Source organism: Callospermophilus lateralis, chromosome 9 (genome assembly GCF_048772815.1).
Source record: "Callospermophilus lateralis isolate mCalLat2 chromosome 9, mCalLat2.hap1, whole genome shotgun sequence".
NCBI lineage: Eukaryota > Metazoa > Chordata > Mammalia > Rodentia > Sciuridae > Callospermophilus > Callospermophilus lateralis.
Window position 1 is genome coordinate 68,097,627 of NC_135313.1, and position 19,894 is coordinate 68,117,520.

Genomic DNA, 19,894 nt, shown 5'->3' on the forward strand with positions numbered 1-19,894 from the left:
ACCACTGAGCCACATCCCCAGACTTCTTCTTCTTCTACTACTACTACTACTACTACTACTACTACTACTACTGCTACTAATTATTATTATTATTATTATTATTATTATTATTATTATTATTATTATTTTGAAACAGGGTCTCACTAAGTTACAGAGGCTGGCTTTGAACTTGTAATCCTCCTGCCTCAGCCTTTCATGCTGCTGGGATTATAGGCATGAGCCAACTCACCCTGTGTTATTCTTTTTTTTAATGTAGACATTTATACTATAGTCTTCTCCTTTAATACTGCTTTTGCAGAATTTCACAAGTTTGGATAAGTAGTATTCTCATTTCCATGTCTCAAGATATTTTCTAAGTTCCTTTTGATATCTTTTTTGACCTATTGGTTGTTCAAGAATGTTTTGTCTAATATCCACATTATAATCCACTTGTTATTGTTTCAGTATTTATACTGCTATTGGTTTCTAGTTTCATCCTATTGTGATCATAAAAATTATTTGGTCTGATTTTGATCTCTTTAACTTCCATAAAACTGGTTTTGGGGTCTAAGATTCTGTAAAATACTCTGGCTGCCTTGAGAAGAATGTGTATTCTGCTCCTATTGAGTGGAATGTTCTGTATATATCTATTAGGTTCATTTTGCCTAGAGTCTTCTTCAACTTCTATTTCCTTCTGATCTTACTTTTAGATGTTTTACTATCACTGAAAGTGGGATTTAAAGTCTCCTACTATTATTGTATTGCTATTTCTATTTTCAGTTCTACTGATATTTGCTTTATTTATTCATGTGTTCTAATGCTGAGTATATAAATATTTATAATTATGATGCCTGTGCCTACTATAACAATTATTATAATTATTCTGGTGAATTGATACTTTTTCCATTATAAAATGTCTTGGGGAGGAGCTCTTACAATAGTTTTAACTTATGTATTTTGTTGGATACAAGTGCAGCCACCTCTGTCTTTTCTTCACATATTCATGGAATAGTTTTCCATCCTACACTTTCAGTCTATGTATCCTTAAATCTGAAATGAGCTTCTTATAGACAGCAAATAGTTCAGTCATCTTTTTTCATCCATTCAGTGACTCTTGTCTTTTGATTGGGGTGGGGAGCAGTTACATGCATTTAATTTTAAAGCAGTTTTTGACAGAGAAGAATGTACTATTGCCATTTTGTTAATTGTGTTCTGTTAGTTATGTGGTTTATTTTCCTCTCCTACTGTCTTCCTTTATGCTTTGATTCTTTTCTCTTTTCCTTTTATGTAAACCCTGTAGGTATTTTTTGTGACTACGATGGGGCTTACAAATTTTATAAAATATAAGATCTTATAGTTAAAAGAGTCTATTTTATTCTCATAAAAACTTAGGCTCAATCAAATAAAAACAACTCTGAATTCTCCCTCCCACCCTTATTTTATGGCATTGTATCACAACTTTCATCTATTTATGTAGTGTATCTATTAACATATTTCTACCTATTAAAAGTATTTTTACTACTTTTAACATTTTTACTAGAATTAAAAGGATTTACTCACCATTCTTAGAGTTTTATCATTCTGTATTTTTCTATATATTTACCTATATTGGCAATTTTTATGGTTTCTTATGTTATCACGTTACTATTTGTTTCATGTTGAAACCCTTCCTTTAGTAGTTCTTATAGGCAGATCTTATGGTGATGAACATTTTCTATTTTTGTTAGTTGGTGAAATATTTTCTCTTCATTATTAAAGAATAGTTTTGTTAGGCACATTGTTCTTGATTGGCAATTTTTTCTTTCAGGACTTTGAATATAGCATCCTACCTCCTTGTGGTCTGCAAGGTTTCTGCTAAGAAATCTGCTTTTCATCTTGCAAAGGTTCCCTTGCACCTAACAGCTTTGATCTTCTTTTGCTACTTTCCAATTCTCTCTTTAACCTTAACGTTTAACAATTGTGTCATAATTTGTCTTGATACAAAAATCTTTTCTTTTCCCCAGTACTGGAGATTAAACCTCTACCACTGAGCTATACCACTAGCCCTTTTTATTTTCAATTTTGAGAAAGGATCTCAAAATTGCAATTCTCCTGCCTCAGCCTGTTATGTAGCTGGAATTACAGGTGTGAGCCACCATGTCCAGCTACTTTTCAGTATTTTCTTTCTCTTTGTGAAATTCTCACTTTGTTTTGGTAATGTTTCTCTAACCTCAGATAATATCTTTATGACAGTTACTTTGAATTTTCCATGAGGTACATCACATATATAGATATATAGCTACCATATATATTATTATATATGTGTGTGTGCATGTGTGTGAGTGTGTGTGTGTGTGTATGTGTGTGTGTGTAACTCCATCCATTTCATTAGGCTCATTTTCTAGAGATTCATCTCATTCCTTTGAATAGAATGTATTTTCATGTTTCTTCATTTTTCTTCACTCTGTATTTTGTTACTAGATTTCTCACAAAGGAAAATTTTCTGTGACTTGTTCCCAAATGGTGTGTCTATGGAAGAGAAGAAGAGGGTTCATGACTTCGTACTCTGCCATCTTACTGACATTAATCTTCTGTATTTCTTTTAATTGACTATTTGTATTGCTTCAAGTATCCCCAATTCTTCAAACAGCTGTTCTCATCAAAAAAACTAGTAGTATTGAACCAATTTGTTTTCTCTTGGCACATTTCCTCTGCTGCTATAATCAAACAAGATTTCACTACTCACAAACAGCACCATTTTTCATACTTTGTTAACAAATCATCCATTCAGAAATGTATATTGGTTGCAGCCTCACTGTCATTTTTAACTTTGTAAGGAAATTCTGCTGATATCATATTCCACTTTAATTTTCTAATTTATTCTGATTGATACCTTCTGAGTCACAGAGGTTTTTATGAATATTTACTCTGATTATGGCAATATCTATTTTATTCTAGCATATCAATAGTTTCATTATATAACAAAATGTTTCACTATCTAATTAAATAACAAGAAAAAAATCTACATGCACTGTGCCAAAAAAGCACAGCATTCAGAGTCTACTTCTCCCTTATTTTCTTGTTCTGAAAAGTAATAAAAATAAAATTTCATGGTATAGTGATATACATCATACTAAAACTTCATGATTAATGCAATGAATAGCAGTGTGATACATGGAACCCAAACATTTGGTCATTATTCTGCCATTGTAATGCAAAAGTATCTATAGATAAAACACAATTGATGAGCATATCTATGCTCCAATAAAGCTTTATTAATAAATACTGTTGTAATTTGGATCTGAAATGTCCCCCCAAAACTCATGTGTTTAAGGTTTGTTCCACAAAGTAGCAGTGAGGGGAATCCTTTGTGAGAGGATTGGGACATGAAGGCTCTGATCTGATTAACTGATTAGTCCACTGGTGAATTCAAAACTTAATGGGCTACCTGAAGGTGGTGGAAACTTTAGGAGGTGGGGCCCAGTTGGAGGAAATAGTTCACTGGTGGTATGCCCTTGAAGGGTGTATTTTATCTTCAGCCCCTTTTCCTCTCCCTCTCTCTTCTTCTCTCTTTCCTAGCTGACCTGAGGTAAGCATCTCTGCTGTATCATGCACTCCCCACCATATTGTTCTGTCTCACCATCAGCCTATAAACCATGGAGTCAAGGAACCATGGACTAAAACCTCTGAAATCATGAGCAAAGTAATCTTCTCTCTTTTGTGTACCTTAACAACTTAAAGTATTTTATCACAAAGATGGATAGTCGAAACAAACACTGAAATCTTAATTTCATGGAAATTTTATGTCAGAAATATTACTATTAATTCTTCTGATCTATCTCTAGCCTCCCTCTCCTGAAGTTGATTAGTACATGACTTTACTCTGAAGCGACTGTGGTAAGTAAGATTCAGTATCTTCTCTCAAAGTGGTGCTGATACTGGGAATAGTAAAGGACACACATTGAGTCAAAGTATCAATACACTGGGGACTTATGAGAAATAAGCTTACTAAATAGTTCCTTGCATAAAAGAATAAGCATTGATCATCCCACAGATGTGTAGACATATAAGCAGCTTGCAAAAGCAATTGAACAAATTTACTCAAACTGCCCACACTTGAACAACTGATTCCATTGACACCAAAATGGAGGCAATGTTAGAGAAAGAATTTTTAAAATTCATAGTTAAAATGTTCCATGAGCTAAAAGAAGATGTAGACAATTATCTTAGAGAGAAATGCAGGAAGTGAAAGACCATTTCAATAAAGTGATAGAGACTCTTAAAAAGAACCAAACAAAAACCCTGGACATGAAAGACTCAAAAATTCAAATTCAAAAATTAATAGAAAGCACCAGCAGTAGATTAGACCACTTAGAGGACAGATTCTCAGACCTTGAAGACAAAGTATTTGATCTTGAAAATACAGTCTCTAATATTGGATTCTAACCCACAATAAAAAAAGGGAAGATTAGAAGTTTATTGGGTTAGATAAAGAGGAATGAAGATAAGGGAGGAGGGATGGAAATAGAAAAGACAATAGAATGAATTGGACATATCTTTCCTATTCTTATATATAAATACATGACCAATGTCACTTCACATCCTATACAACTACAATAATGGGATCCTAATTGGAACAAATTATACTTATTCCATATGTGTATAATATATCAAAATACATTCTACTGTCATGTATATATAGAAAGAACAAATATATTAAAAATTTTAAAAAGTAATGTCAATAATAAGTTAATAATAAAGAAAAATATTCAGAGACCATGACCAGCACATTTAAGAAATCTGGGATGACATTAAGAGACCAAATTTAAGAATCACTGGTATCCAATACACAAACTGAAGGAATGCACAATTTTTTCAATGAAATAATAACAAATTTTTCCCAAGTTTTAGGAATGAGATGAAAATCCAAATACAAGATACATATAAAACCCCAAATGGCAAGATTAAAAAAGATCCTCTCTCCAAGACACATTATAGTAAAAAAAGCCTAATATAGAGAATAAGAATAGAATTTTAAAAATTGCAAGAGACAAATTACAAGTCAAATTTAGAGGTAAACAGATGAGTATTTCAACTTATTTCTCAGCCAAGACTAAATGCCAGGAGGATTAGGAATAATGTATACCAAAACCTGAAAGAAAATAGATGTTAACCAAGATTACTACATTCAGCAAAAGTATCCTTCAGATGAAATAAAAAAACCTTCCATGATAAAGAGGAACTAAAATAATTAATAACCACTAGTCATGAACTATAAACATATTGAGCAAACTATTTCATGTAGAAGAAATGAAAAATAAAATTGAGAGATATCATAGAGATGAATATCACCAGAATAACAGCCAGTTAAAGGAGAATCAAGTATGAATTAAGTATTAGAAATAAATCAAAATGACAGGAAATAAAAATAATCTCTCTATAATATCATTGAATGTAAATGGCCTAAACTCCCCAATCAAAAGACATAGATTGGCAGATTGCATTAAAACACAAGACCCAATTGGGTTATATGTTGTTTGAAAGAGAATTACTTAACAGGCAAAGACATCCAAAGAAGTAAAGGGATAAAAAAATATATACCTCATGCAAATGGAAACTGAAAGGAAGCAGAGGTAACTATTCTTATATCAGACAAAGTAAACTTCAAGCCAAATTAATCAGAAAAGACAAAGAAGGTCACTTTAAACTTGTTTAAGGGAAACATCCAACAACAAGATATAATGATTATAAATATTACATATATATAAGTATTATAATATATTTATATTTACACTCAAACCCAAATAATGGTGCATCTAAGTATGAAGAACAAAACATTTTCAATGTAAAAATCAAACAGACAACAATAAAGTAATACTTTCAACATATCTTTCTCACAATTAGATAGGTCATTCAGATATAAACTAAGTAAAGACTCTTCAGAACTAAAAATTATTAATGAAATGAACCTAACAGATACCTATAGAATATTTTGTCCAGCAACAATATAATTCATTTTCTTCTCAGTAGCACATGCAACTTTTTCTAAAATAGATCATATTTTAGTGCACAAAGCAAACTTAGAAAATATAAAAATATAGAGATAATTCCTTGCAATCTATCAGATCATAATGTAATGAAATTATAAATCAACATAAAGATAAAAAAACAGAAACAATTCTAACACCTGTATATTAAATAATACACTTTTGAATGAGGAATGGCTCACAGAAGAAATAAGGAAAGACAGTAAATAAATAAACAAATAAATAGATTATAGAAACAAATGAGAATAGTTATACAAGATATTAAATATCTGTGACAGTTCTAAGAGGCTGTTCTAAGAGAAAAATTTATTGCAATGAATTCCTACATTAAAAAAATAGATACCAAATGAATAATCTGATGTTACATGTCAAGGCCCTCGAAAAAGAAGAATAAACTAATACCCAAACCAATAGAAGACATGAAATAATTAAGATCAAAGCTAAAATTAATAAAATTGAGAATAAAAAATATACAAAGGACAAATGAAACAAAGAGTTGGTTCTTTGAAAAGATAAACAAAATTGATAAACACTTAGCCAAACTATCAAAAAGAAGAGAAGACCAAAATGAACAAAATTAGTGATGAAAAGGGTGATATCTCCACAGATACTTCTGACATCCAGAGGATCATTAGAAACTATTCTGAAAGTTTACACTCTAATAAACTAGAAAAATCTTGAAGATATGACAAATTCCTGAAGACATATTATCTACCTGAGTTGAACCATGAGGCTATAGAAAGCTTCAATATACCCATATCAAGTAATGAAGTTGAAGCAGCTGCTAAAATCCTTGCAACAAAGAAAAGCTAAAAAACATATAGATCCTCAGCCAAATTCTACCAGATCTTTGAACTAATGTCTAGCCTCTTCAAATCATTCTATGAAAAAGAAAAGAAAGGAACACTGCAAAATTCATTGTATGAAGCCAGTATAACCCTGATACCAAAAGCAGACAAAGACACATTAAGGAAAGAAAACTTCAGACCAGTATCCATGATGATCATAGATGCAAAAATTCTTAAAGAAATATTTCCAAACCATATCAAAAAACTTATTTAAAAGATCATGAACCATGATTACATGTGTTTCATCACAGGGATGCAAGTTTGATTTAATAAATGTAATTCACCACATAAATAGATGTAACAGCAAGAATCACATGATTTTCCCAACAGATGGAGAAAAAGCAGTTGACAGAGTCCAGCACCCATTCATGTTTAAAACATCAGAGAAACAGGAATAGAAGAAACTTACCTCAACATTATTAAGGCTATATATGATGAACTGAAGGTCAGCATCATACTAAATGGAGAAAAAACTGAAAGCATTTTTTCTAAAAACAGAAACAAGATAAGGATATCTACTCTCACCACTACTATTCAACACGGTCCTTGGAAGCCTACTCAGAAAAATCAGGCAAGAAAAGGAAATTGAAGGGATACAAATAGGAAAAGAAAAATTCAATTTATTTCTGTTTGCTGATGACAAGATCCTACATTTAGAAGATTTGTAAAACTCCACCAGAAATTTCAGAAAGTAGTAGGATACAGGATCAACATATATAAATCAATTTCTTTCTTATACCATGATAGAAATCTGTGGGGAAAGAACTAGGATGCTATCACATTCATAATAACCTAAAAAGAAATTAAAAATAAAATAAAAATAAAACTCTTAGGAATAAATCTAAACAAGGAGGTGAAAGACCTCTACAATGAAATTGTAGAACATAGAACACTGAAGATATAAGCTGAAGAAGAGTGAAAAACCACCCATGTTCTTGGACAGGCAGCATTAATATTATCAAAAGGGCCATACTACCAAAAGCAATACACAGATTCAATGCAATTCTATCAAAATACTAATCACATTCTTCTAAAATTCATTTGGAAGAATAAGAGACCCAGAATAGCCAAAGCAATCCCAAGCAAAAAGAGCAATATTGGAGATATCACAATACCAGATCTCAAATTATATTACAGAGTTATAGTAACAAAAATGGCATGGTATTGGTAGCAAAACAGACAAGAAGACTAGTGGAACAGAATGGAAGGCAGAGAGAAAAATCCACATAGATACAGTCATCTGATATTTAGCAAAGGTGCCAAAAACAAACATTGGAAAAAAGACATTTTAACAACTGGTGCTAGGAAAACTGCATATCCATATGTAGAAGAATGAAACTTGATCCCACTGGGTGTGATGGTGCACACTTGTAATCAATCCCAGCAACTTGGGAGACTGAAGCAGGAAGATCACAAGTTCAAAGCCAGCCTCACCAGTTAAGAGAGGCCCTAAGCAACTTAGTGAGACCCTGTCTCAAAACTTAAAAAATAAAATTAAAAAAAAGGTCTGAGGATGGGACTCAGTGTTTAAGTGCCCCTGAGTTTAATCCCTGGTACCAAAAAAAAAAAAAAAAAAAAAAAAAACAACAACAAAAAAAACTTGATTCCTATCTCTTACCCTGCACAAAATCCAACTCAAAGTGAATCAAAGACCTAGGAATTAGACCAAAAACTCTGCAACTGCTAGAATAAAATGTAGGCCCAACACTCCAATACATTGGCACAGGCACTGGATTCCTTAATAAAACTTATAAGCACAAGAAAAAAATCAATAAATGGGATGGCATAAAATTAAAAACTTCTGTACAACAAAGGAAACAATTAGGACATGAAGAGAGAGACTATAGAATGGGAGATCTTTGCCATCTGCTTCACTGGCAAGAGATTAATATTCAGATACATAAAGAACCCAAAACAAAAATAACCACCAAAAACAACCCACAAAAATAATCTAATTAATAAGCAGGCAAAAGTACTAAACTATACAGATACTTCTCAAAAGAAGAAATACAAATGACCAACAAATATATGAAAAAATGTTCAACATCTTCAGCAATCAGGAAAATACAAATCAAAACTACATTGAAATTTCATCTCACTTTAGTCAGAATGGCAATTATCAAGAATATAAATAAATATTGGTGATGATGTAGGGGAAAAGACACACTTATACATTGTTTGTGGGACTGCAAATTAATACAACCACTCTGGAAAACAGTATGGACATTCCTCAAAAAAACTAGGAATGAAGCCACCATGTGACCCAGCTATCCCTCTCCTTGATATATATCCAAAAAAATTAAAATCAACATACTATAGGAACACAGTCACATCACTGTTTATAGAACTGCATTCACAATAGCCAAGGTGTGGAACAGCCCAGAAGCTCATCAACAAATGAATGGTTAAAGAAAATGTAGTATATATACATAATGGAGTTTTACTCAGCCATAAAGAAAAATAAAATTATGGCATTTGCTGGTAAATAGATTGGAGAATATCAAGCTAAGTTTAAAAAGTCAGACCTAGAAGTCAAGAGTCATATATATGTTTTTTTCTCTCATGTGCAGAATCTAGACCAAAATAAGTGTGTGTGTGTGCGTGTGTGTGTGTGTGTGTGTGTGTGTGAGAGAGAGAGAGAGAGAGAGGTGGGATTGCATGAATACAGAAGAGAGATCAGTGAAGTAAATAAAGGGACGTGAGGGCGAAGGAGGAGAAACAGGGAAAGGGAGGAACATTAGAATGAAACCAACCAAACTATCCTATATACATACACAAATAAACCACAGTGAATTTCACCTTTATGTATATCTGTATTGCAGAAATTTTAAAAATACTAATTACTAAGCAGGCAAAAGAAAGATCTGTAGAATAGCCAGTAGTACATGCCTACAATCCCAGTAGTGCATGCCTACAATTCTCAGGAAGCTGAGCCAGGAAGATCACAAGTTGGAAACTAGCCTTAGCAACTTAGTGAGACCCTGTCTCAAAATAAAAAACAAAAAGGGCTGGGGATGTAGCTCAGTGGTAAAGAACCCCTCCATTCCATCCCCAGTACAAAAAGAGAGAGAGAGAGAGACAGACAGTGAGTTCTGTAGAATAAAAGAAAGGAAAAAGAAAGAGGGAGGTATGCAGAATTGACCTGGAGCAAATTATATTTCATGATTGTATAATATGTCAAAATGTACCCTAATAATATGAATAACTACAATGTATAAATTAAAATATTTTAAATATTACTATTTTCTTGGGGGGTTACACTTTTAAATTTTATATTTTTACATTGTACATTTTTAAATGTAAAAATCATTCTTTGTTCATAGGCCATACAAACAGAGATGGCAGGCCATATTTGATCCCTGGGCTATACTTTTTGCTGATCTTTGGCATAAAGTTTTAGAGGTAGAAGTTTTAAGGTAAAAGTCCATCCCTAATCTAGGTTTTTCTTTTCTTTATTTTTAAACTAGTTTAGTCATAAAATACCATCTCATGATTATATAATCAATACTTATTGTTTTAGATTTTTGATGAAAAACACTTTTAAAATCATATTAATTGTGGTCAAAAGACAATCTTGATTCTCTTTCAGAGCTTGAAAATGTATTGGATGAAATAAGGAAAGCAGAAGTACCATCTCTGACAGAGCTAAGTTGTGCAGAAGCTTTATGCTGGGTGTTTTATTTATATTATCTTTGGACTTTGGGTCTCTAATATATTAGGTAGCCAGCAAAGGAAATACTCAAATAGAATTTTGTTTTTCCCAAATGGAATACAAAACTAATGTCAAGATAGGAATATAATTTTATCTGTAAAATCTTTGACATATGTATTTTGATATTTACTAAACAGCAATAAGGTTAAAGTTATTTATTTAATTAACAAAGCCAGAATTAATAATTCATTTAACTTTTCAATTAAAATTATAAATTTATGAATTCCTGAATATCAGATTAAAATGCAATTAGATTAGTCAGTCATGCAGTGCATGCCTAGAGTCACAGCAGCTTGAGAAGCTAAGGCACAAGGATTGCTTTAGCCCACAGGTTCAAAACCAACCTCGACAACATAATAAGATCCCATATAAAAATAATAATGATAAGTGAATTAAATAAAATGTAACTAGATTTATGTTAATATAGTACAATATAATTACTCCTGTGTTTAAATATTAAATATTTGAAAGATAATTAAATATTTGATAACCACTAATTATACTCCTAAATTATATTGCATAAATTTGTTATATGATTAGTGATGTATCATTGAATTATATATAAATAAAATTCAACACAACATATTGTTTTTAGTGCCTATCTAGTTTAGATGCTAGGGTAAAATACAAAGATGTTCAAAATGAAAAATTTTCCCTCAAAGAGCTTCTAATCAAATAAGAAAGATAAGATTTAAAGATACACAGATGTGTACAAAACAATAATATAAGAAAACGTACAAAATCAGAAACAGAAGTTTATAGTAGGAAGGTAACTTCTCTCCTGGGAGGGATCAGGTAACACTCCTGAATGGCCAGATTGAGCATTTTATATCTATAGAGGGAAACATTAGCAAAAGGAGGAAATGAGAAAGTATCATTTTGGTATAAAGCAGCATCAAATGTTTTTGAATAGGAAGTTAGCAACAATGTTCCTAAGGTTTTACTAATTTACTATGTTCTTATATTGTAAAAAAAAATAGCAGGAATTATGTTGGAAATGCTTATTAAATTCATGAGAAATGGCATTTTCTTTCTCTGAATAAGTCCTCTGTAAATCAATGATTTGGGGGAAATTGAACCCATAGGTAGGACTGCAGGTTGTTAAGAGGTGTAATGTTAGGAAATAAAGGAATATGTTAGTAAGAATACAGTCATCTTTACTATATACAAACATTAACTCAAAATGGATCAAAAACCTAAACATAAAATTCAAAACTTTAAATGCCTTAGAAGAATCAGGTTTAGTGATACACTCCTATAATTCAGGAGGCTGAGGCAGAAGGATTACAAGTTCAAAGACAGCCTGGACAACTTCATGAGACCTTGTCTCAAAATAAAATTCAAACAAAAGACTGAGATGTAGCTTAGTGGTAGAGCACTTGCTTAGCATGTATAAGGTTGTAAGTTTAATCCTCATTAGCTTCCCTGTTATAATTTAAATATTAGGTGTCCCCCAAAAGTTCATGTGTGTCAATAGAAAAAAGTTTAGAAATTAAATGATTGGATTGTAAAAGTTTGACCTAATCAGTGCATTAATCTTCTGATAGGGATTAATTTAGTGGTAATTATAGGCAGGTAATGAATGGTTGGAGGAGGTGGGTCCCTGGTGGCATGCCTTTGAAGTTAATATTTTATCTTCATTGAGATCTCTCTCTCTCTCTACCCGCCTCCCCCTCCTTCCTTTCTCTCTCCCTTCCCTCCCTCTCTCCCTCACTCCCCCCTCCTGGTGCAATGTCCTGAGCTCTTTTCCTTCACCACACTCTTCTGCCACAATTTTCTGCCCCATCTTGAGCCCAGAGCAATGGAGTCAGCCATCTATGGATTGAGACCTCTAAAACCGTGAGCCCCAAAATAAACTTTTTCTCCTCTAAAATTGTTCTTGTCAGGTCTTTTGGTCACCACAGCAAAGAAAACTGACTAAACTATTTTCCCCAAAACCAAAACTTCCTAAAAGAAAACATAAAAGTTTTACAATATTTATTTTCAAAAAATTCCTACATTTGACACCAAAAGCAAAAGAAATAGAATTAAAATGTATGACTGGACTGCATCAAAATTAAAGATTTCTGGGTAATGAAAAATATAACCAAGAGTGAAAAGGCAATCTATAGAATAGAAGAAAAGATTTGTAAGTCATATATCTAAAAATGGGTTAATAACTAGAATATGTAAAGAACTTCTACAACTTAATAATAAAAAAACTACTTATTTTTATATTTTAAAATTTTCAATATGATTAAATGTCTATCCAAGTCAAGTCCTCTGCCTATTAAAAATATACAAAAAAATGTGAATAAACATTTCTCCAAGTTAATTTACAAATGGACACCAAGTGCATGAAAATATGTACAGTATCACTGATTTCAGGGAAATGCAAACCAAAACCACAATGAAGTGGTACCTCACATCCAGTGGGACAACTACTATTAAAACACACACAGGACTGGGGTTGTAGCTCAGTGGTAGATCACTTGCCTTGCATGTGTGAGGCACTGGATTCAAATCTTGGTATCACATAAAAAAAATAAAGATATTGTATCCATCTACAACTCAAAAAAAAATTAAACACACACACACACACACACACACACACACATCAGAAAATAACAAATGTTAACCAGCATGTGAAGAAAATGGAACTCTTGTGCACTGTTAGTGGGAATATAAAATGGTGTAGCTACTGTTGAAAACAGTATAAAATTTTCTCAAAAAAATTTAAAAATTAGAGCTAGCACATGATCCAGAGATTCTACATATAGGTATATATTTAAAAGAATCAAGAGAATGACTTCAAAGATATATTTTCATATCCATGTTCATAGCAACACTATTCACAATAGCCAAAAGGTAGAAGCAACTTAAAAGTCTATCAACATTTGAACAGATAAGCAAAATATGGCAAATACAATAAAATATTACTTAGTCTTCTAAAGGAAGGAGATTCTAAGATATGCTACAGTATAAAGAAAACCTGGGGACATTATGTTAAGTGAAAAAAATCCAGTCACAAAATGACAAATATTATGTTATTCCAATTGTATAAATAGTCAAATTCACAGAAATAGAAAGTGGAACAGCGAGTTATTTGTGTATAGTTTCAGTTTTGCAAGATGAAAAAGTTCTAGAGACCGATTGCACAAAAATATGAATACACTCGTGGTGGTAAATTGTACATTATGCATGCATTTTTGCCACCAAAACATTTTAAATTATAACAAAATGATCCAGTTGTTGGACAATATTGCCTTGATTGGAAATTGATTAGTTCAGTCAAAATGGCTAAGATGATATCCTATCACATTCAGCTATTGAATTTTCTTTATGATCATCTAATTAGTTAATAGGACTTACTACTTTTAATGACTTCTTCATTAGCATTCCCTTATGCCTGAGGAAGATACAATAGCCATATCTGAAAAAATTGAATACTATTAAACATTTTCAAAGTACAGGCATCTCTTCTGAGAAAAATCAGGCCAAGAATGAGCAATGAAGAGAGAACTAAGGTAAAGAAGATTAACTGAGGGGGAATTTGATTATTTCCATTGGGCCTATGTGTAAACTGCCTCCACCTAGCCACCCATTCACCCTGGAGTTTCAGGCTCAGTATAGTTTTACACTCCCTTTCATGTTCTTTTAAATTATTTACTGGAAAACAGATTCTAGATTTGTCTTACCAAGACTACAGATTGAGCCAATGTGATGTCCTGCAGAACATCAGAATCCTTTTAGACTCTTAGGGAAAAAGGTAGGAGAGTAAAATATAGTCTCTGAACAAGAACGTAAGTGTATACTGTAGTACTTCCCTGGGGACTTTTGTTTCCCACTTCTGGTACTCCTATTGATAGTAATAGGGGGGACGTATGTTCCAGATCAACAGCTAAGGCCATGTTAATCTGCTCTAGTAAATATTCCACATTTTATACAGCAGCTACAATTGTGCTAAACTTGGTTGAATCCAAAGTAGTCCACTATCATTCTTCAGCATTTAACAAGTTTATTTTGTAGCCAAACTGATGCATACTTCATGTCTTTAAAGGTGGCACTAATCTCTGACATTCTTCTTCTGATACAATACTGATTTTCATTTACTGTCATAACCAAATCAAATAGTTTTAGAGTCCTCTAACACACCATAATGTTTCTTAACCCCAGGGCTAAAAAATCAATGTCAAAACACCAACTGTGTCTGTTGGTACCACTTGAGTACCAGGGAAATGATCAATGGGAGGATCAGATCCCCCAGAAAATGTACTCTGAGGCACAGATTTCTGTTCAGGGAGTTTTTGTGAAGAGAACTGTGAGCAATAATCCCTGTGAGAGATAGAGGATGTGGGGTTTGGTATGGGGAGAAGCTGAATTATATGCAATTACAATAAGCCTTCAATTGGTTCCACAGGGAACCTTAAAGTTGGGAAAGCCCTTCAGAGTTGTCCCAAACTGAGGTAAAGGGGCCAGGATTTTGTGCCATTGCATTGAACATTCATTGAATTCAGTATGTCACAGGGGAGGCTTCTTTCATACACAAGAGTCAGTATAATTTCAGCTGAAGGTAATGCCTGGAAAGGAACTTGAGTTTGAGGCACAAGCAAGCAACATCACTGACAATGGAAATAATAAAAGCCCAAAATCCTTAAAGGGAATATTAATGATTCATTCTAAAGTCCATTACTCTGGTCTCCATATTTTGCAGTAAAATAATAGTAAATAAAAATATTGCAGAGGATATACCTAATACTATTATTCATTATAAAAAGTTGTCTATTGTTTATATAAACTCAAGTTTAACTAGGAAACCTGCATTCTATATCTGGCCACACTGTCCCTAGAGAGAACATAAAAGAAAAGCTAAAAGAGTATTAATGTATTTCTCTTTTATAGTATTATACTGTGGATAAAATGAAAACCTGACATGGGAGCCCAATGATAAAAAATTGGTTAACCTCAATAACTTTCTCTTTGTTCAGAATTCTCAGGTTGTCTAATTATAGGTATTCTATGTCCTTCACTACATTTTACCACAGGAAACAGAAATAGGCTTACATAGAACATTTTAGAAATATTAAGGAAACTGGATTGGGGGAAAGACACAGGACATAGTATACATAAGAGAAAAAAACTGGAGCAATAGGAATGGAAAGAAGGGAAGGGGAAGAGATATCACTGAGAAAGATTCAGAGAATTTACTGACTGCGTGATGTACAAAAATAGAAGGTGAACAAAATCTAATCAAATTGTAAGCTCTTGATTTTAGGTTATAGAAGAAATAAAGATGGTATAAGATATACGTTAAGCTGGGCGTGGTGCTGCATGCCTGTAATCACAGGAGCTCTGGCAGCAGGGGCAGGAGGATCCCAAGTTTAAAGCCAGCCTCAGCAACTTAGTGAGATCCTAAGCAACTTAGTGAGACCCTGTCTCCAATAAATAAAAGTGACTAGGAATATGGCTCAGTGGTAAAGTACCCCTGAGTTCAACCCCCAGAACCCACCCCCAAAAAATAACATATAAAACAAAAAAAAAGAAATAGATTCAAAGGGAGAGAAATTATACATGTCATATCAATGTCATATCATTCATCAGAATATAATATATGTGAATAAATTAACTAATATATAACACCAAGCTGTTGTTATTGAGCAGGTGATCATTTTCCACTAAATATATTACACCTGAGACTTTATAGATATTTTTAACCACCTGGCATTTCTACAAGCTGTACTCAGGATGTTAAGTTACACCAGGAAGAATTATTAGCTAAAAATATAGACAAACCCTGAGAAATAAATTTTTTCAAATTTAGAATCTTAATTGAAAAATTTTATATTTATTAGAAATATTTGTCTACAAAAGGCAATTCCTAACTCAATTTCATTTTTAAAAATTATTTTATATTATCTGTATTACTAAAGATCTTTTTGAAAAATATTTTTAGTTGTCAATGGACTTTTATTTTACTTATTTATATGCAGTGCTGAGAATAAAACTCAGTGCCTCACAAATGCTAGGCAAGCACTCTACCACTGAGCCACAACCTCAGCCCCCTAAAGATTTTCTTTTTAAGTAGAATTTCTCTGCACAAAAGGAAAGCTTTCCTTACTGGCATTCTCCCACTTGCTGGTCTTGGATTAAGTTACCAGTAGATCTCCTAAACCACGATGCCCTTCACATCACCCCTACATCATTTTCTATTTTTATTAATCAATCCAGAGCCACCAACAGATCCATTAAATCTGTGTACATTCCAGAAGATCCCTTCATAGCATCCTCAACAGCTAGATGTTTATATAGTACAGGACAGAAATAGTATAGGACAGAAAAATATAAGTAAGTAAATATAAATAAGGCTTTTTCTATGTTAATTCAAGATTCTAAAATGTAATGCTACATTTGCATTTGGTAGATATTTCAACTATCAGTAACTTAGCCACAGTTATTAGCTGTGGAGGTTAAAATATCCACTACGGACATCAGTGAACAAAACAAAATGCAGCTCATCCAAATGTTCTTCCAATCAGAAATCCCTCTTAATAAGTATTGCACACCATCTCCTGTATTCCCTAACCATGCCCAGCAAAGAGAAATGTATGTAATACATGTAGCTATGCCACTTTAAGAAATCTTTTCTTTGAGCTATGTATTTTCCATCCAAAAAGACCATTCAATTTTCCACTATAAGCATTTACAAATTATTAAGTGTTGACTTTTATTTATCTGTGTGTGCATTATCCATCAACCTTTTAACCCAAGATAGCTTATGGCTGCAATTGAGTGTATTTCCAGACTAACTTCTTGCTTTATTAGGTTTTTTGGTGTGTGTATAGGGACTATAAGAATAACTTGTCATGGCATGACACAGTGGAAAGGTAGATAAATATGTTACTGGGGAAAAAACGTAATATAATGGCATTTCAACCTCAGAGAGAAATTATTTTTACAATATATATTACTAGATTAAATTTTTCAAGTTTTTGCTGGCTTCTGTTTATATAATAAATATGCATGGCATAGCAAATCACTACACTTATCTAATAAGTACAACCTTCTTGAAACTAGGTGTTTTCTATGTGCCAAACAAAATGTCAGGCACAGAATAGGTATAGTTGTTGAAAGTTTTACTAAGTATTATATTAACTCTCCTGTTATGTAATTATTATAGCTAAAGATAAAACTGAGGAAAAATGACTCTAATTATAATTTAATGGTTATATTACAATGTTTAAAGTGAAAAATCATTTGCTTCTCAACACAGTGAATTATTAGGAGCTCTCCCTGATAACTTGTACTTAAGATTAAGTGGGTTTTACCATTTGACTCTGCTTATCCCACTCCCTGGTCTATACTCAAAGGACTTTAAAAAAACATACTACAGTGACAGAGTCACATCAATGTTTATAGCAGCACAATTCACAATAACTAAACTGTGGAACCAAACTGCATGCCAATCAATAGATGAATGGATAAAAAAAATGTGGCATATATACACAATGGAATATTACTCAGCAATAAAAAAGAATAAAATCATGGCATTTTCAGGTAAATGGATGGAGTTAGAGAATAATATAATGCTAAGTGAAGTTATCCAATCCCCAAAAACCAAATGTCAAATGTTTTCTCTGATATAAGGATGCTTATTCACAATGGGGCTAGGGGAGAACATGGGAGATTTAGACAAACTCTACATAGAGCAAAGGGAAAGGAGGGTGTGGGGCCTCAAGAGGGTAGGAAAAAACACGGTGGAATGAGATGAACATCATTACCCTAAGTACATGTATAAAGGCACAATGGTGTGACTATACTTTGTGTACAAGCAGAAATGTGAAAAATTGTGCTCTATATGTGTAATATGAATTATAATACATTCTGCTCTCATATACAAAAAATTAAAATTAAACAAAGAATAATAAAAAATGATTAAGTGTGTTTCACTTTTCAATTAAATATGGCAAATACTATATACCTTTATCTCATTAGTAAAAATTACAAGTTAAAAATAAAAATAAGCTAATGCTATATATACCTTTAACTGGGCTATAACAATAATTGTCAATATTTTTGTAACTTTTATTCCAGGTACTATTATAAGCATTTTCCCTTAATTCTCATTAAGACTTTAAGAAATACCCATTATTATCAATATTTTCACAGTTGAGAAAAATGAGATACAGAGGAGGTAACTTAGTGGCTGGAAGTTTCACAGCAACTAGGGGCAGAACTGATAACTGAATGCAGTATATTCTGGTGTCAGAGTCTATACAGTTAACCACTAGACCACACCATCACCCAGTTGAATTATCTGCCCTCTTCCTATTAAAGAGAACACACATAAATGGTGCTCCATGTTTCTCTCATTCATATCTGACTAAAACCAGTATATCAATTGTCTTTAACTCTCTGTCAGTGAGAGTCTACTCTGTAGGTAGGTTCCCTGCCTGTCCTGTATTCACCTCCCACGTTGCACTTGATATGCTGATCTATCATTGCTTTTTTTTTCTTTTTGTTCCCGATTGATTACAATTCCTTCAAGCAAGGATTATTGAAAGATGGGCACACAACACAGGCCTAGAATACAGTATAGGTCTAGTAAGTGTCTGTTACATGAACAAATGCTTCTCATTGTTGCAGATCTGTCTATTGGCTCTCCAGAACTGTCATATCTACCCCTCTACCTACACACCAACATCACTTTGACGTCAACTTTTGCAATTCTCCACAATGCAACAAACTTCACATTTGTCTTTGAAATACTTTGGAAGGCACAACAATAACTGTTCCAAGAGAAACAATATCTTACCTTCTAAATCTTCTTTCTCAAAATGTGTTTTGAGAATAGAACGAGTACCGCCTCTATCCACAACTGCTTCTTCATCATTTCTCTGTAGATTGGGGAAAAAGAATATTAAATAAATATAATTTATCTTATAACTTATCTTCAAAAAATAAGACTTAATATGATCTAATATTTAGAGGCTTAATTCAGTCACTTAAATCTATTTGTACATTAGTAGCCCATTAGATTATCAAGTGTGGATTTTAGAAAAGAGAATAAAATAAATTTGACCATATATTTACTAAGGAATATCATCTGATTTTTCATAATATTGGTGGTATACAAACATTCCCATTGTTATCATTTGCTAGTGAAATGAAAAACAGGAAACAAACAGCTATCCCATCAATTTAGTAACATACATCTTTATCTCTGATAAAGAATTCTTATTAACAAGATCACATTTTGAACCACACAAGGAAAGTATGAAAATCATTAGTATTAACACCATTAATGCTATGGCAGGGTGAAATGATTCCACTGCCATTAAAAATTGATCTAA

General features: G+C 32.6%; 1 protein-coding gene across 3 annotated transcripts in view; it reads right to left on the reverse strand.

Moving 5' to 3' along the window:
- Slc4a10 (solute carrier family 4 member 10) overlaps nt 1-19,894 on the reverse strand; it is a 194,389-nt gene that overhangs the window by 151,569 nt on the left and 22,926 nt on the right. For 2 of the 3 annotated variants that reach the window (XM_076866182.2, XM_076866180.2), the window contains exon 2: nt 19,357-19,438. In XM_076866182.2, coding sequence (XP_076722297.2) covers nt 19,357-19,438 — 82 coding nt within the window. Of the gene's footprint in view, nt 1-19,356; nt 19,439-19,894 lie in introns of those variants that run through there. The other variant, XM_076866181.2, reaches the window with a different exon arrangement.